The sequence below is a fragment of the Prionailurus viverrinus genome, chromosome E1 (genome assembly GCF_022837055.1).
Source record: "Prionailurus viverrinus isolate Anna chromosome E1, UM_Priviv_1.0, whole genome shotgun sequence".
Classification (NCBI taxonomy): domain Eukaryota; kingdom Metazoa; phylum Chordata; class Mammalia; order Carnivora; family Felidae; genus Prionailurus; species Prionailurus viverrinus.
This window is the reverse complement of record NC_062574.1, coordinates 35538976-35556212: the sequence shown is the minus strand read 5'-3', so window position 1 is coordinate 35556212 and position 17237 is coordinate 35538976. Positions and strand designations below refer to the sequence as shown.

Below are 17237 nucleotides of genomic sequence, written 5' to 3'. Positions count from 1 at the left end.
GCATCATTTGCTGCCAGGGCCCTGTGTTGGGAGGACAGGGATTTCCAGGCTCCCCACTGCTCGTGCACGAGACCTGACCCTGACCTAACCCTAACCTTACGGGGCCCCGACATCCTAGGCAGAGAATGCTTTTTCAGGTTCCTCTCAAGACCTGTGCATTCAAGCTTGCGTCTCCTTTCATTCTGGCCTCCTCCGACCGCGATGGCCAAGACCCCCCCCTTCCCCAAGCATTCTTCACCCGAGCTGGTATAGATAGGATTTGTATCCCACTTGTATGGTTGGGAAGGAGACAGATACTCAAGTTAAATCGTCTACCCCAAATCACACGATTATGAATGATGGAGCCTGACCTTTTGCTACCGCACTAAACCACCTGGCCATTGGGGGGACTTGCCTCTCCTCCTTTGCTTTCTGCCAGCCCTGGGCTTGCCTTCAAAAGGACGGCGTGTGTGAGGTATTGGTGGGACGGCGCGGATCCTTCCTGGGCACGCTGACTTGTAGTGCCGGCACACCATTGGTGCCGCAGCTTCCTGCGGGCCCCCAGACCGGCCTGCCTCCAGCTGCCAGGATCCTCTCTCTCTCCATCGCCGTTCTGCCTCCTCAAGAGCCTTCTGTAGTTTCCTGTTGCTTGTTATACTAAATCTCCTTCCTTAGTTTAGCATTCTGAGTCTTCCTTTTAGTGGCTGCCCACTCCCCTCTCTAAAAAGACTTAGTGCCCTGGCTCAGCTGCCTCCACCACCCACATAGGATTTAGTAGCATTAGAGACCCGTCCCGTCTCCTCCAGGGCCTCCTCTCTGTCAGTGTCCCTACAGTACTATGGGAATCTTCCTAGAGGAACCTACTCTAATAAAACTATCCCCTTATGCTGTGCCCCCACAGCCATTATTAGTTTGTGTTTGCTGATGTGTTCCTTGGTACACATCCTGAATGTCTATTTGCTCTTCCCAGCTAAATTATAATCACTTGGAAGACACAAATCAAATCTCATAATTCCATAAATATCTGAACAGAATAAATTCTTGGTAATGGTCTGATCAACGAGTCTTTTGCTTACTGGGCTTAGAAATCCTTACTATTCTGAACATTTTCACTCTCAGTTACAAAAACCTCAAATTCTAACAATCGACATAAAGTTTAAGGCCCCCGGCACACAGCAGTTTTGAGTTGCACTTTTAAACTCACTTCTTAATCCATTTCAGGGTTTCCAATTGTTCACAGTTAATTCTTCTTACCAAGGGTGTATTACACTTGCTCAGCATTGAATGATACGGAAAGAATGGCCTTTCTTTACTGCATAACTGACTTTACTTTTGTTCACAGGTTAAAATCAGCCCTTCCATTTCACTGCAGTATTATATTGGTGGCATTTTTATTTAAGAAAAAAAAAGCTTTCTTCCACATGAACTTTTGTTACAAATCAGTTTATTGGGGCCAATCAATGGGCAGGACCTCTGAAAGGGTGTGGATTATCTGGTTAGTCCTTTGTGTGGCAAAAGGCTTAGATACTGCTTAGTACTTTGTTCATTCTTCATCATGTAAAGAAGTGTTTTTTTGAAGGATCAACACCTGACTGAGCCCTGCCTTTTTCATGGTAATGTTTTCACCTGAGTTGCTTCTTATGGTACCAAGAATTAGTTAACTAATACTTACTTAACCTTGGAACAATGTTTATCATAATCCGATTGGCAGATAGTCATTTTATTTAGGCCTGTTTCTTTATTGTATCAGGAACTAGCAAATCTCAGTAAAGAGTATGCTGGGAACAGTTTTTTTTCCCTTCAAATAAGTTATCACTCTTTTTTTTTTTTTTTTTTTTTTTTCTTTCCACCAAGGGGCATGTTTCCATGCTGTAGACTTAAGCCTAGGAGCCACACATTAACCAGTTGGGTTTCCCCTCTTGGGTTGAGCTCTACTTTTATTTTCAAAGCTGACTTTCCTATTACATGCTGCTGGCAGCTTTTCCTCCAAAATGTTCTCCAATATGATTTATTACACTCAGTTTTTTTCATGATAAAGCTTCCTCATGAGCATTACCACTAATTAATAGACAAAATGACCCAACACAATTTAATTATTTGGTAATGATTTTCGGTGTTTTCTTAAAGATGATGCTTTACAAGTCAAGGCCTGAACTCGCCTGGGTCATGACCTCTCTGCAGTGTTTGCAGTCTTGTTAAACAAGAAGTAAAGCAAAACATAAATTAGTGTTTCCATTATAAGTTGCTCTACATTTCCCAGTCTTTCAACACTCCGAAGAGCATAGTCATTGTTAACGTTAGAGAAACTTTCACTAGGAAAATGGCAATTCCATCTTTCTGGAGTAAAAAGCTTCTTCCTCAGTGCTGTTCTTCTAGGGCCAACGCTGCCTTCCTTGAGAGAAGGCAAGATGAAGGAGTTTGAATTATGGGCTGAATGGAGGGAATTGAGGGAATTTGAATTATGAACATTAAAAACCTAAGGAAAAGGAGAGATAACAGTCAGTTACCTTTCATTGTAAGGCAGCTCCACCAGCCTGTGTGGCCTTTAGCATCTGTTAGCCTTCAGAGATCCCTTCCCAAGTTTACAGATGGAATTTCGTGCTGAATGTTAGAGCACCACTCTTCTGTGATAGCGGAAGTGTGTCTGTGTTTGTGTTTGTAATTACCTCAGCTCCCCAGGTTTTGTTATTTCACCTTCAGACTTAGGTGTTTCTGCTCCTTCTGGCTTGGAATAGCCTTCCCCTTCATCTTCCTAATCAGCCTACTCATTCCTTAAGACTCTGTTCCAGAGAAGGAGCAGGAGAGGTTTCTGTGCCACACGTTCCCTCCCTCTACCACGACATCCTGTGCATAATACCTCCCACCTGTCCATGTTGGATCGTCATCATCTCTTTCATAGCTGTGTCTCTCTCTATACAACATCTATTCCACATTCATCTAGGAGCTTGACGAAGCTCTGTTGAAAACGTGTTTGGTTTTTAGATAGTTGATGTCTTGAAGAATAGTAATGATTATCCTTCAATTAAACTCCACAGATATACTTTTTTTTTTTAATGTGGATTTGTTTATTTTGAGAGAGAAAGTGCTGTGCATGCACAAGCAGGGGAGGGACAGAGAGAGAGAAAGAGAGAGAGAGAGAGAGAGAGAGAGAGAGAACCCCAAGCAGGCTCCGTGCTGTCAGCACATTAGCCTAACAAGGGGCTCCGTCTCAAACCATGAGATCATGACCTGAGCCTAAATCAAGAGTCAGACACTTAACCAACGGAGCCACCCAGGCACCCCACAAATATACTTGTACCCCATAGTCTTTGCACAGTCATCTGATATGCCAGTCACTAATTGTGCCAGAAGGGCTCAGCTTTCTTTGATATGCCTTTGTTTATGCCTGTGTTTCTTTGATAATGCCTGTGGTTCATTTTCCATTATTGGCACAGTAGGTGGACAAAAACGATGAATAAAACTGTGAATGGCTGGTATGCCTTATTGATAGTAGTGGTGTAATGTTTACAAAACCCAAATTGAAATTGTTTTGGTGTCTGATCTTCAATTTCTTAACATCTTTTCCTGCGTTCATTTTAATTTTCACATAATAATTTATTTTAACATCATGTGTTTCTAAGATCCGTGAATAGGTTTAATTGTTGTATTAAAGGCTTATCTGTGGAATGAATGTGTACCGTCAATCTAGTGACATAGTTTAAAATGTGTTCCTCTTCCATTTTCCAAGTAAACGGTTTTTGGTTTTGGTTTTTTTTAATGTGTTTTCTTCATGAAGAAAGCAGTATACAATTTTGGATTCTGGATCTGGTTTCCATTCCTGTCTCCATTATATATTAGTTGTTTGACCTTGAACAAATTACTTCTATCTGTGAGATTCAATAGCCTCATCAGTAGAGATAACATGAGTACTTAATTGTCAGGATTATATGAACAGTAAATGAGACACTGATCTCAAGAGATGCCATACTGTAAATAGGAATAAATGGGAGTCTTCATATTGAATGATGAGATACCCAGACCCCTTCCCCCATCGACTCCCAGAATGCTGGAAACTAGCCTTTAGAGCCCTCAGGAAGGAGGAAGATTCTTCCCTGGGAAAAATGTACACATCTTGACCTTTGAAGGACTCCCAATAATCAGCCAAGTCTTATCTGATCATCCTGTATTAAAGCCCTCAGACTCAGAGCTTCCAGTCATTAGTTTAATTTTTAAATCTGAATGGTCATCCAACAATTACCAAGATACTTGAGGAAAACCTACAGTAAACAAATAGGAAAAAAGGAACTCCAGGGAGACAAGGACTAGGCAGAGAACAGAAGAAAACATTATAAAATCTATAGGATTCACACAGACTTAAAATAAGGCATCATAGCCATTAAATATAATAGGATATAATTAAAAAAAAGGCATTCAAGAAACAAGAAAGAGCGCTTAGAAATGAAAATATACAAAGAACTTAATATAAATTTGGAAGATGATGTTGATGCTAACCCAAAAAGCATTAGAAAGAGAAAAAAATAAAAACCAGGAGCAAGAAAAAGGAAAAGAACTATAACAGATTAGTCTTAGTAGACCAGTATGCAACTAATGGAGATTCCGTGAGGTGGGGAGGCAAAAAACAAAGACAGAAAAACACAGAAAATGAATGAAAAGAAATAATCCAAGATATTTCCTAAAACTGAATGATTAGAGGTTTCCAGTTTAGAAGGGACCCATCTAGCACCAGCAGAATGAGTAAAGAAGGACTTATCTCAAAGTACCTAATTTTGCAATTATAGAATATAAGGATGAGAAAAAGATCCTTTTTTAAAAATTAAAAAAGTAAAAGCAAAGAGTCAGAAAACCAGAATGGTGTCAGTCTTCTAGCCAGCAACACTGAAAATTAAAAGGCAATAGAGTAATGCCTTCAGAATTCTGGAGGGAAAATTATATTTAGGCTTGTTCTCTCTACCTAGCCAAACTGTCAGGTGTGGAGTAGACAGTATTAATGGTGGAATAAAAGCATTTCCAGACATTCAAAGTCTTTACATTTTCACCTCCTGTGCACCCTTTCTCTGGTAGTTATTGAAGTAGATACACCGTGGAAAAGGGAATAAATGAAGTAAAGGGAAGACCCCGGGATGTAGGGGATATAACAGGAGAGAGGAAGGTTCTAGAGCTACAGCTGTGCAACAAGCCTACAGAGCTATCAGTTCAGACTGAGCTTTGAGAACAGAGGACTCTAGGAGAGGGAGGTCTTAAACGAACAAACAAACAAACTTTAAAATTCCCTGACATGTTTGAATATATTGAAAAGATTTTCATGGTTGTGTGTGTTTGGGGATGAACTTATAATAGGCACCTGGTAAACTAAGCAAAGGGTGAAATAGCAGTTATTAACTCTAATAAATATAAAATGTTTCCTAAGAAAGGAAATGTAATAGTATATTACATGGCTTAGCTGTCAATCATATTTATGCAATCATGATAAATACTGAATATAGATTGAACCAAAGACTATAAAATAACTACATTGGAAGGACAAGAAAAGAGACACATGGGGGGGGGGGTGGTAAAAAATTAACATTAAATCTTCTTCATCTTCCATAATAGTCATCATATTCTATTTTAAGCGGAAAACAAAAATCTAAAAATAGTGGTATCACCTTGTTAATGTAAGAAAAGAAGGTACAGACAAGAAGAAAAACTAAGAGTTTAAAATGATTGCCTTTGGAAAGAGGGACACGGGAATGGTGGCATAGGCCTGCTATAGTTTTTAAACATTTTTTTGTATGTTCTAGGGTTAAAAATAAAAATGAAATTTAAAAATATTAAATGACACAGTTATGTAAAGCACTCAACACCATGCCTTTCACAGTTAAGTGTTGCATAAATGTAAGCAATTTTTGTTACCCTGCTCCTTCTTAAAAGCATAATAAATCTTTGCTAAGTGGGTGATACAGACTTTCTGTTCATTCATTTCCTTTTTCCCAATCCCTACCCTACGTGTACCCTGTTGGCCGTGAGAAATGAATTACAACATATACTTCAACATATATCTTTTTATTTGGTTTGTATGTCTCCCTGATTTATCCATTATTTCATTGACACGAATGACAAGAAAGAGCTGTTGTCTCTTTCTGGATCATGTTCCAAAGAAAGTGTCTCTCTTTCTGAATCATACTCTTGATACTTTTCTTTAGATTTTCATGAGGAAAATTTTGAAATTTTTTTCTTTTGCCTAATCACTTACATTTCCGCAATTAAATAAACGGATATTGTTCAGGCTTACTCTGGTTTCCTGACCAGTCTTCTCCTATGCATTTTAACACATTTTCTCCTTATGAGCAGGGCCGCAAGCTTCTTATCATTGGGACCACCAGCCGCAAAGATGTCCTTCAGGAGATGGAAATGTTGAACGCTTTCAGCACCACCATCCATGTGCCCAACATTGCCACCGGAGAGCAGCTGTTGGAAGCTCTGGAGGTGAAAAAAGTCAATGGATTGCAAACTGTCTGTACGACAGGAGCTGGGGTGGCAGTAACGCTCAGGGTGTACCACAGACATTGCACCCGGTGCCTCATTTCTGTGCTGACCTAGAACAGGGCGCCTGGGATATACTTTCAGTAGTTTCAGGAATTTGAGGAAGAGGTGAATGTCCGTGAAAGTGAATGACTCTCCCATTCCTTGGTGTAAGCAGTACTCAGCCTGCCAGGAATCAATTACTGTGTGCTTGCCATGAGTGATGCATATGGTACATGGGCCAGAAACTTGGAATGGGAGAAGGGGAGGGTAGAGTAATCAGCATGCAGAAAATTCGGTCCCTTGCAACAGCTTTCTGCCCATTTACCTGCATTTAATAAATCAGAACCGTGATTAAAACATTAGACTTCAAAAAGCTGCAGAAGTAAAAGGAACTGCTTTACTAAGTTCATAATATAGGAATGTTTTCTTAAATTTTTTGAGGATGACAAAGTTTAATTTTTAATTTTTATTCATTCATTTATTCATTCATTCATTTATTTTAATGTTTATTTTTGAGAGAGAGAGACAGAGCGTGAGCAGGGGAGGGGCAGAGAGAGAAGGAGACACAGAATCCGAAGCAGGGTCCAAGCTGTCAGCACAGAGCCCGACACGGGGCTCGAACTCACAGACCACGAGATCATGACCTGAGCCGAAGTCAGACGCTCAACTGACAGAGCCACCCAGGCGCCCCAATTTTTATTTTTTTTAATGTTTTTATTTAGTTAGTTTTGAGAAAGAGAGTGCGAGCAGAGGAGGGGCAGAGAGAGAGGGAGACACAGAATCTGAAGCAGGCTCCAGGCTCTGGGCTCCAAGCTGTCAGCACAGAGCCCAGTGCGGAACTTGAACTCACAAACTATGAGATCGTGACCTGAGCCAAAGTCGGACGCCTAACCGACTGAGCCACCCAGGCACCCCAAATTTTAATTTTTTTAAAAAAACTATATTCTTCATTAAAACTTTTGGTTAATATCAGTGTACACAAATGACTTGATGAGATCTGTGAAAAAAATGTTACCTAGTGATTTGTTCAGCAGTGGTAAAAGCTTCTTGAACTCCGCAAGACCCATGCGGTTGGGGCATACTCCCAGCAAAATAGAAATTCTCTATATGAGAAATGTCTCCAGATTACCTGTGTGAGCAGCTCTGGTGTCGAGGTTGGTTAAGAATTAAATTTAGTCTCTGCTTTGACACATGTTAAAAATTGTAACTGATACAGGGGCGCCTGGGTGGCTCAGTCACTTAAGCGTCTGACTTTGGCTCAGGTCATCATCTCGCAGTTTGTGAGTTCGAGCCCCGCGTCGGGCTTTGTGCTGATAGTTCAGAGCCTGGAGCCTGCTTCAGATTCTCTCTCCCTCTCTCTCGGCCCCTCCTCCGCTCACACTCTGTCTCTCTTGTCTTTCGATAATAAATAAATGTTAAAAAATGTTAAAAAAAATTTACTCAAAAATTGTAACTGATATTTATTATGGGTTGGTTGGAGTTTTTTTTCCCCACAGCCAGGAAATATATCTCTAAATTAAATGGAGGTCTATAGGAAAACAGGATTTAGGATACCAGCTTTCACTTTCATAATTTTACCTAATGGGTTAGGAAGGTCAGCTTGGAGTTTAAAATATGATAAAATCCAGGGCGCCTGGGTGGCCCAGTGGGTTAAGCGTCTGACTTCGGCTCAGGTCATGATCTCACCGTTCTGAGTTTGAGCCCCATGTCAGGCTCTGTGCTGACAGCTCAGAGCCTGGAGCCTGTTTCAGATTCTGTGTCTCCTTCTCTCTGTGTCCCTCCCCACTCATGCTCTGTCTCACTCAAAAATAAATAAACACTTTAAAAAATAAATAAAATAAAATATGATAAAATCCTGTCAACTTAAACCAGTCAGGTAGCTCTTACCACTCTTCTTTTAGGGATAAATGTGACTGTTAACTAATGTTGTTGTAATTAACTTACTATCAAAGTGCTTTCGTTATTTTTATTGCTTTTGTAGCTTTTGGGCAACTTCAAAGATAAGGAACGTACCACAATTTCACAGCAAGTCAAAGGGAAGAAGGTTTGGATAGGAATCAAGAAGTTACTAATGTTGATCGAGATGTCGCTACAGGTAAGATGCTTCATTCTCTGTGTGATTCAGACACAGCTTCATGATATACCAAAAGGTTTTATATTTCCTTTACTAAGGTTTTAATTGTTTTAATGTTTGTTTATTTATTTTTGAGAGAGAGAGAGAGAGAGAGAGAGAGAGAGCATGAGTGGGGGAGGGACAGAGAGAGAGGAAGACACAGAATCTGAAGCAGCCTCCAGGCTCTGAACTGTCTGCACAGAGCCCGATGTGGGGCTAGAACTCACAATCTGCGAGATGATGACCTGAGCTGAAGTCAGACGCTTAACTGACTGAGCCACCCAGGCACCCCACCTTTACAGGGTTTTGAATAATTTATCATAATTCTCTTATTTCTGAACTCAAGTTGCTATTAGTAGCCTGCTTCTGAGACCAGCAATAACTTATTGGTACTTTTCTTTCTTCTTAAAATTCAGAAATAGAAGAAAAGATTATGAAGTTACTTTCAATTTTAACTTAGGGAGTCATAAGATCTTAGAACTAGAAAGGGCTTTGAAGGGCAATTGCTTTGCTGTTCCTCCCCACCCCCACCCCCCATTTTAGAGATGAGGGTACTGAGTGTCCCACAGGTGGTGAGGAGTTATCCAAGGTCACACAGCCGATTACTGATGGAAGGAAGATGGTGTTGTTCATCAGAGGTCCAGAAGCTACTGTGCATTACACCAAAAGGGGTCTGGGAGGCTGTTTTAAGGGACATGTTAATTGAATTGTACAGAATCGACTTAGGCTCTATATATTTCCCCCTAGCTGGGCTCCTAGAAATTTCATGCAAACTACCGTAGAGTTAAAGCATCCAGGATCACATAGAAAACTGAGCCCTGGGCTAGTACCCGGACAAAGATGAAATTTCTCTGGGACTTTCGCACATCTACTTTTGGGGACTCCACCCTGCATGTGCCCGTCCTGTGTCTTCTGTCCTTATCTGCCATACTGGTTAGATAATAAATGTACTTCTACAAGTTCTGTGAGTTCAGGGATCTTGGCGATCACTCACTATATGAATCCACAGTGCCTAGAACAGAGCCGGACACACAGTAGGGTGCTCATCAAACTGTAATCAGATGGGTCCATCCCAGGTTATCGGTGGACACACTGGCTGCACTGTTGGCATGGTTTGCCACTGCTCAGTCCTGCCGTTCACTCGATGGGAGCAGTGGGTGGCGGGGGGGAAGTCTTGAGTTTCACGGCGACACCTGAAATAGGCTCTTGGACCAATAACAAATTGAGAACATGAGGTGAAGCCTTTTTAATCTTTGCTGGCCCATCTATTTGAAAACAAAATTGTGGCTTTGAGAAACCTAAAGTTTAATCTATTGAACTTTCAGCCAGACTGAAATTTATTTATTTTCCATGGTGAGTGGTAAATTAAAGTTACAGGCTAATCACTTTGCTCAGGCTTCTTCTTGGTAAAGGTGCATATACAGACATATTAGCTCTTTCCTTGGGTAAAGATAAATCTGTCAAGATAGTCAGCTCTACTCTTCTTCTTCTTCTTCTTCTTCTTCTTCTTCTTCTTCTTTTTTTTTTTTTTTTTTTTTTGGTTTCAGCATAATTTTTTTCAATAATTGCAGAGAAGAAACTATGTGGGTTTTTCTCTCCAGTCCCTACCCCTTCTTCCTTTGATGCCTGCAGGTCAGTGATCACCTTAATGCCTCTATGTATGTGGGGCAGAAAGTGAGAGTGGGGCACTCGGGCCTAATCTTCAGCGACTGACACTTCAGAGGCCTCTGAGTTTGAACCCCTTCATGTCAAATGGATTTCGTGCAGCTGAGTGAATTCTCTTTAGATCTGCCTTAGAGAGACTGAGCCTAAGTGAAGAGGCATGTAGTTGAGCAGAATATAAGTCATGTTACCTCTCTGCTCACTCTACACGATTCTGTTAAAACTTGCACAGTGCTGAGTATCTGCTCTGACTGGATGTCACCTGAGGGAATAAAGTCATTTATCTAGATTACTTTTTTCCTCCCTTTCTCTTGACTTTTAATTCCATAGCTACAGGCAAGTCAGTAAGTCGTTGCTCACACATATTAAATATATTTAATGGGCAAAGACCTGCAAGTACGGACTACAGCTGAGCTCCAGCCAGTTCCATTTTTTTAAAGAACTTGACAATTGATTCGTATGTAATTCTATTCCCAAAGAGGGAAAATGTTTCTTTTGTTAGTTCTTCGTACTTTTTCTTAGTCCTTTGTAGTCTGACCTCTTAACTTTGATACATTTGAAACTTCTGTTGGATGTTTTTCTGGGGATAGAAGAGAAGACATCTTAAAAAAAGAGAAAACAAAACTGCGGTTGGAGGGATCCAATTGTACCTTTCTGCACAGCCGCACCGACCTTTGAAAGCTACTCCTGGAGGGCAGGGAGTTCCCTCTGGGGAAAGACGCCTGCCTGGGAGCATTTTTTAAAAGTTAGGCATGTTTCTCACAATAAAAATGCATATTAAGGAATTAAAGATGTTTTTAATCATCATTTTTTTAGATAACATCTCTGGCTGACCACTGGGAACAAAGTATATTTAAACAAATGAGTAAATATGAATATAAAAGGAAAATGAATAGAGAGCAATAGTAATAACCTAAATCTAGCCCCCGAACCAAAACTTCTCTGTCTTCACCTGGACTCATGATGCCTTTTTTTTTTTTTTTTTTTAAAGATGCTATTTTTAAGTAATCTCTACACCCAGTGCAGGGCTCGAACCCACAACCTGGAGATCAAGAGTTGTATGCTCCATTGACTGAGCCAGCCAGGCGCCCCATGCGTGATGCTTTTATGTCAGGAGACCCAGATTATCCAGGCGTCACGTTAGGGGAGTCAGCCCCACTCTTCCTTTTTTTACTTTCAGCACAATTTTTTTTTTTTAATTAATTGCAAAGAAGAAACTATGTGAGGGAGACCAAGGCTAAGAAAAGCTAACGTGTCAATCGTGAATAGATGGTAGGCTACTTTTTAGTCACCCTCAATTGGTTTTAAGTTTGGTCTCACCTTTTTTTTTTTTTTTTTTTTTTTTTAAATTTTGGTTTTTTTGGTCTCAGTTTTATATACCTTGCATTAATAAGTTCTATGACTTGGATGCCCTTTGAGCCCCCAAGAGTGGCCACTGTCTGCTCTCACACGTGTCCTCTTACACAGTGCTAGCTAACGGGACACTCAGCTGAGGTGCCTGGGAATGACCAGCTGGGTCATTTGGAACCTCATGCCCAGCAATTGTCTGCTTGGAAATCCCGCTCACTCCTCTGGAATGAGGTCATCGGCTTCGCTGTGTGTCAGAATGCTGGTCAGGGAGCAGGTTAACACATTTCTGTGACTCAGCAGAGCGCTGGAGGAAGTATGAAACCACGCATTTCCTTGGCGTGAAGTGCATAGTTATTAGAAGGTACCATTAACCCATCTTCTTTATTTCTTCTGTTGTGTTTAGATGGATCCCGAATACCGTGTGAGAAAATTCTTGGCCCTCTTAAGAGAAGAAGGAGCGTAAGTACTTGCAACACTTAAGACCGTCAGCCAGACTTACCACTCTGTTAAATTCCACTGCCTGTTCTAAGACTTGCTCTACAGTGCGTATAAATTTGAATTCTCAACCTTTCTTGGACAACTTTGTTTCCATTTATTAGAGTTCTTCACTGTGTTGTAGGCCTGAGAGACCAAGCAAGGAAATTGGTTGTTCTGTTGGTTTGTTCTCCTTGTCCTGCTTCGCAAAACTTCCTTGTCACAATGCAGGAAAAAACTCAATGGTACATATTTATTGGAGCCTGCTTTTAAATGCATGGGGCTATGACCATTTTCTTTTGTGAAATGCTTATCTAATAGCAAATGCATAGTGAAAAACTTAGAAAAACCATTAAGAAGCTTTTAGTGATTTTGTGACGCATGGTTTTTTTGTAGACCCTCATCTGGTTTTTTGTTTGTTTGTTTTGGGTATTTCTTTTTCAGTAGCCCCCTTGACTTTGAAAACGGACTCTTTGCACACACACAGTGACCAAGGGAAGTGACCAAGGTGAAGATGGCCTGGGATCTTCACTCAACTCAAGATCCTGGACAAAGTGAAACAGTCCCTACCTTCAACACGTGCTCACTCTGCATGATTAGTGCAATAAAACTCCCTCCCTTGTGCTTACTCAGATATTCTGCTGTTTTGTGGAAGGTACAAATTTGCTTTAGAATGCTGTGCTTACCTTTCTGTGCAAGCTAAGATGATTTCTTCTTCCTCGGTCTTTAAGTGCGGGTGATGTACTACACTTGTGAACACTACACGTTTTAAGCTCCCCACCGCCATCGCCACCCAACCCCCTCAGTAAACGTAACAATGTTCCAAGACAACACTTGGCTTCTTAGAAGGAAGACTTTCTAGATGTAAACCAGGAAGAGTGACTGGAAGTGTGGGTTCAAAAGGATTATCTTACAACTCCCCTGTGCTAACACTAAAGGTACTTGGGTATTTGGTTTAGGTTCTCCCAGAAAACTGGTGGTTATCTTTGCCTGAAGGAACAGGGTTTTGAATTTCAAAATGCTGTTCTCAATCATTTTCAGAGATGTTTCCAAGTTGCAGTCAAAAGGTCTTTCTTAATAGGAAGTCTGATTATTACTGTGTTGGCCGTGGCATATCCTCAGTGTTACTGACTTGCTCTGTGGTAAGAGATCTGCTAACCGTTACCGCTTGGTAGTCTTGTTATTCAAGACTTGTTAAAGACCCATGTGGAAAAAGCGTACACCCCTAAATAGAAAGGAGTCGTTACAATAAAATCATTTATAAACTTTCAGCACGTTACTAGTGTCCAATTCTAAATGGGACAATTCTTTGTAATATTAAAGGCTTATTAGTATCCTTAGCTTAACAACTTAGAATTTATCCTCCCTTTATTTTAAACCATCTGTACTATCTAGCATCTGTTAAATAAAACACTTTTCTCCAGAAGACACTGTTTTCTAGCCCTTGCCCTCTGAGTCTTTTAACATCCATTCCAGTACATTTAACACATTTCCTTTACCCTCTACACTCCTCTTCCAAAGGGAAGGAGAGCCCGTGGTTTGTCTTATAACGGAGTCAAAAGGAATTAATTAGGTCATCATATTTGTGATGAGACTTACAGAGCAGGCCACTCTCTCCCCACTGCTGCTTAAAACGCAGGGACAGGCAATCAGAAGCCATCTGAAGGGGCTTTACGCCACCCAGGGACTTGTTGCCACAGTGGCACTTGGGTGTAGCTCTGTCATTTGTCCCCGTGGTAGAAGGCAAATTGTCTCCAGATCTTGCCATCTATGTATTTTTGGTTGACTTCAGTGTCATATCTATCTTGTTTTGGGTTTTCACCCCTAGCTTATTTTGTGGCTTTTTAAAAAGTGGATTGTATTGTGAAATTCTGTGATTCCCGGTGGCCAGTATCTTGGATTCCCTTATCTGTTTTACAGCTTGCCTCTTTTCTCTTCCTGTGAAAGCAGCACACAGTGTATTAACTTATGTCTCTTGTTAAATGAGGTTGATTTCTTGGTGTTTTGTCCAAAACTATATTGAAAAATATAAATATATTGTTTAATGCAAATGAAGGAATGCAATAAAGAATATCTATACTTGAAAACATTCTGTAGACCAGTATTTTGTATGAAACAGTGTGTATGACTGATAGGAATGTGTGAAGAAGAGGGGGCTCAGAAGAGCCCCTCCTTGCTTTGTTACAACTAGTCTAAGGAGATGGATTGTTTTTATTTAAACATCTCTGGTTTGGGGCACCTGGGTGGGCTCAGTTGGTTAAGCGTCCAACTTCAGCTCAGGTCATGATCTCACGGTTTGTGAGTTCGAGCCCTGCCTTGGGCTCTGTGCTGACAGCTCAGAGCCTGGAGCTGCTTCCGATTCTGTGTCTCCCTCTCTCTCCGCCCTTCCCCTGCTTTCTCTCTCTCTCTCTCTCTCTCTCTCTCTCTCTCTCTCTTAAAAATAAACATTAAAAAAAAACTGATTTTCACTATTTAGGGAAGTATAGTCATTTAAAAAGAAAAATAGATCACTGGCATATTGTCAGATGTTAATGCGCAACAAGAACCTCCATACTTATTTTGCTTATTTGCACCTTATTAAAAAACAAGTTATACCAAAGCTATAAATGGGTTAGGAATACTCCAGAAAAGAAAATTGTTTCGCAGAATTACTCCTTCCTGTGAAATGCACAAACCAAGGGATTCAGACACTCTCAGTGGGATTTCTTCACCTGTTTCATTTTGGAATCCTGCATCCTTTTTCATTTTTCTGAGCTATAGGATCTCTTAGTCTAAAAGCCCAATCTTCAGAGGTGGACCAGGCTGGGATGAAAGGCAGCTCAGGGAATCAGCAAGGCTCAGTTTCAGAGCCTCTCTGACAGCAGGATCAGCTCGCCAGGAGTTGTCTATACCTCCTAGGAGGACCCTAGGCCACCCTGGTCCCTGTGTAGCCTCGAGAAGGTGGGGTCTTGAAGTTATCCCAGAACTGTGCTGGGCAGAGCAAGAGAGGGTCTGAGGTCACAGGCTTAGTGACAAAGCAAAGGAGACTGCAGCCAGCTGCTGCCTTGGGTTTCTTCACATACAGATCCACTGTGAACAGGCTAGTTTTTGTCAGAAAATGTAATTATAACTTCAAAAAAAAAAGGCTATCTCCTCCTTTCTGTTATTTGTACATCTTCACTCAAATACCTTTAAAAATATATAACAGAAAAACCATAATGGTGGCTAAAATCTGAAACATGGTTTGCCTTAAGGCTGTCTTTTCATGTCCCAAAACCTGCAGTGAACAGCCTCCGCTTTAAGTTTCCACAGCAAGTCATGGAGTAGATTCGAGTGTGTAAATCATGAAGTCCTGGTTAACAGACTTGTTGAAGCACCGAGTCAGCGATCAACAACCAGCCCAGCCCAAGCACAAAAGGTGAAAGCAAGATTTCATGTTCCTCGCCTGGCCGCTTGATTCATAAGCCTCGTCAAAGACGACACTGGGGAAGGTGTGGATGAAAGTTCAAAAACGCATGTAAATTTCAGAAGTTGCTGCAAAACGATCTAAGTTTCTCCTCCACTGGCAAGCAGTGCTGAGACTGGGCCCTGGAGCTGCGCCCACAGAGGCCGTGTGCTGTGCGGACAATATGGCCACAGAGCACCTGTGAGGGGCAAGAATCCTGAGCCGTGAAGACAGAATTTGCAAGGAGGACTCATGTTTGAAATTTTCCCAGCATACGGTCTCTCCACACCACTGACTTTGTCCCACTGTTTGGGGAGTTTAAGATTAATGGTAAGGTAACTCTTTGCCTCCTAGAAAGTTCTCTGTTAAGCTAAGAGAAATGATGACAGCAGAGTAACCATAAGTTTTGCTGCATTAACTTCACCTGTGTGTATGTAGATCACCTGCAGCTTACGTGTCCGTCCACATACCCAGGGTGGCCTGGATCTACCAGGGACCATTGGATACTGTCACTGGATGCACCTAGAATAGCCTCACCACCATCTCTCCCCTGCTTTTCTCTGCCTTTCCTTTGCCTTTATTTGTTCTTCTTCCCCTCAGCCTTGAACGCACACATTTTCTTCCCTTTTTTCATAAAATACTGCTTTGAAAGGAATCTCATTATATTGTCTCTTTCAGATCTTTTTTTTTTAAAGGTTAAAATTTTTTTTTTTTAATTTTTTTTTTTTCAACGTTTATTTATTTTTTGGGGGACAGAGAGACAGAGCATGAACGGGGGAGGGGCAGAGAGAGAGGGAGACACAGAATCGGAAACAGGCTCCAGGCTCCGAGCCACAGCCCAGAGCCCGACGCGGGGCTCGAACTCACGGACCGCGAGATCGTGACCTGGCTGAAGTCGGAAGCTTAACCGACTGCGCCACCCAGGCGCCCCAGGTTAAAATTTTTTTTTTAATGTTTATTTTTGAGAGAGAGAGAGAGAGAAAGAGAGCGCAAGCAGGGGAGGGGCAGAGAGAGAGAGAGAAATGGAGACGCAAAATCTAAAGCAGGCTCCAGGCTCTGAGCTGTCAGCACAGAGCCCAACATGGGGCTTAAACCCACAAGCCGTGCGATCATGACCTGAGCTGAAGTCGGACACTCAGCTGACTGAGCCACCCAGGTGGCCCAAAGATTTTTTTTTAAGTTTATTTATTTTGAGAGAGAGCGCACGAGTGGGGGGAGGGGCAGAAAGAGAGGGCGCGCGAGAGAACCCCAAGCAGGCTCTGCACTGTCTCACAGAGCTGTGAGATCATGACCTGAGCCGAAATCAAGAGTCGGACGCTTAGCCGACTGAGCCACCCAGGCGCCCCTTGGATCTTTATTTTTTTAAAACTTCCTCTTGTTTTTAGATGTTTATTAGTATTTATACTTATGGAGAAACTGAACGTTCAAGCACTGCAATAAACTGTGTTCTCTTTAATCATAGTATATGATTAATCATAGGATTACAAATGGCCTTGGTAAGTATGAATAGGGACCATTTAAATATTTGGCAATCTTCTAGGTTAAAAAAAAAAAACAAACCTACCCAGAATGCTGGGATAGATGGGTATTGGCTTTCTGTCAAAGTTAAAGCACAAGATGAGCAGGGCTGTAAGATACAGAGATTTCCGTATACTTTCCACGTCCGATTTCTTGTGCCGCCGATACCACCATTTTTGTGGTTTAAGCTTTTCAGGGACTAAATAAAGACAC

At 41.4% G+C, this 17237-nt stretch overlaps 1 protein-coding gene across 1 annotated transcript in view; it reads left to right on the top strand.

The window, feature by feature from the left end:
* The window catches only part of NSF (N-ethylmaleimide sensitive factor, vesicle fusing ATPase), a 149827-nt gene extending 135658 nt beyond the window's left edge, over positions 1-14169 (top strand). The window contains exons 18-21 of the mRNA XM_047833305.1: positions 6310-6444; positions 8465-8578; positions 12012-12067; positions 12527-14169. Coding sequence (XP_047689261.1) covers positions 6310-6444; positions 8465-8578; positions 12012-12067; positions 12527-12572 — 351 coding nt within the window. The 3' untranslated portion in view covers positions 12573-14169. The remainder of the gene's footprint in view (positions 1-6309; positions 6445-8464; positions 8579-12011; positions 12068-12526) is intronic.
* Positions 14170-17237: the final 3068 nt, after the last annotated feature.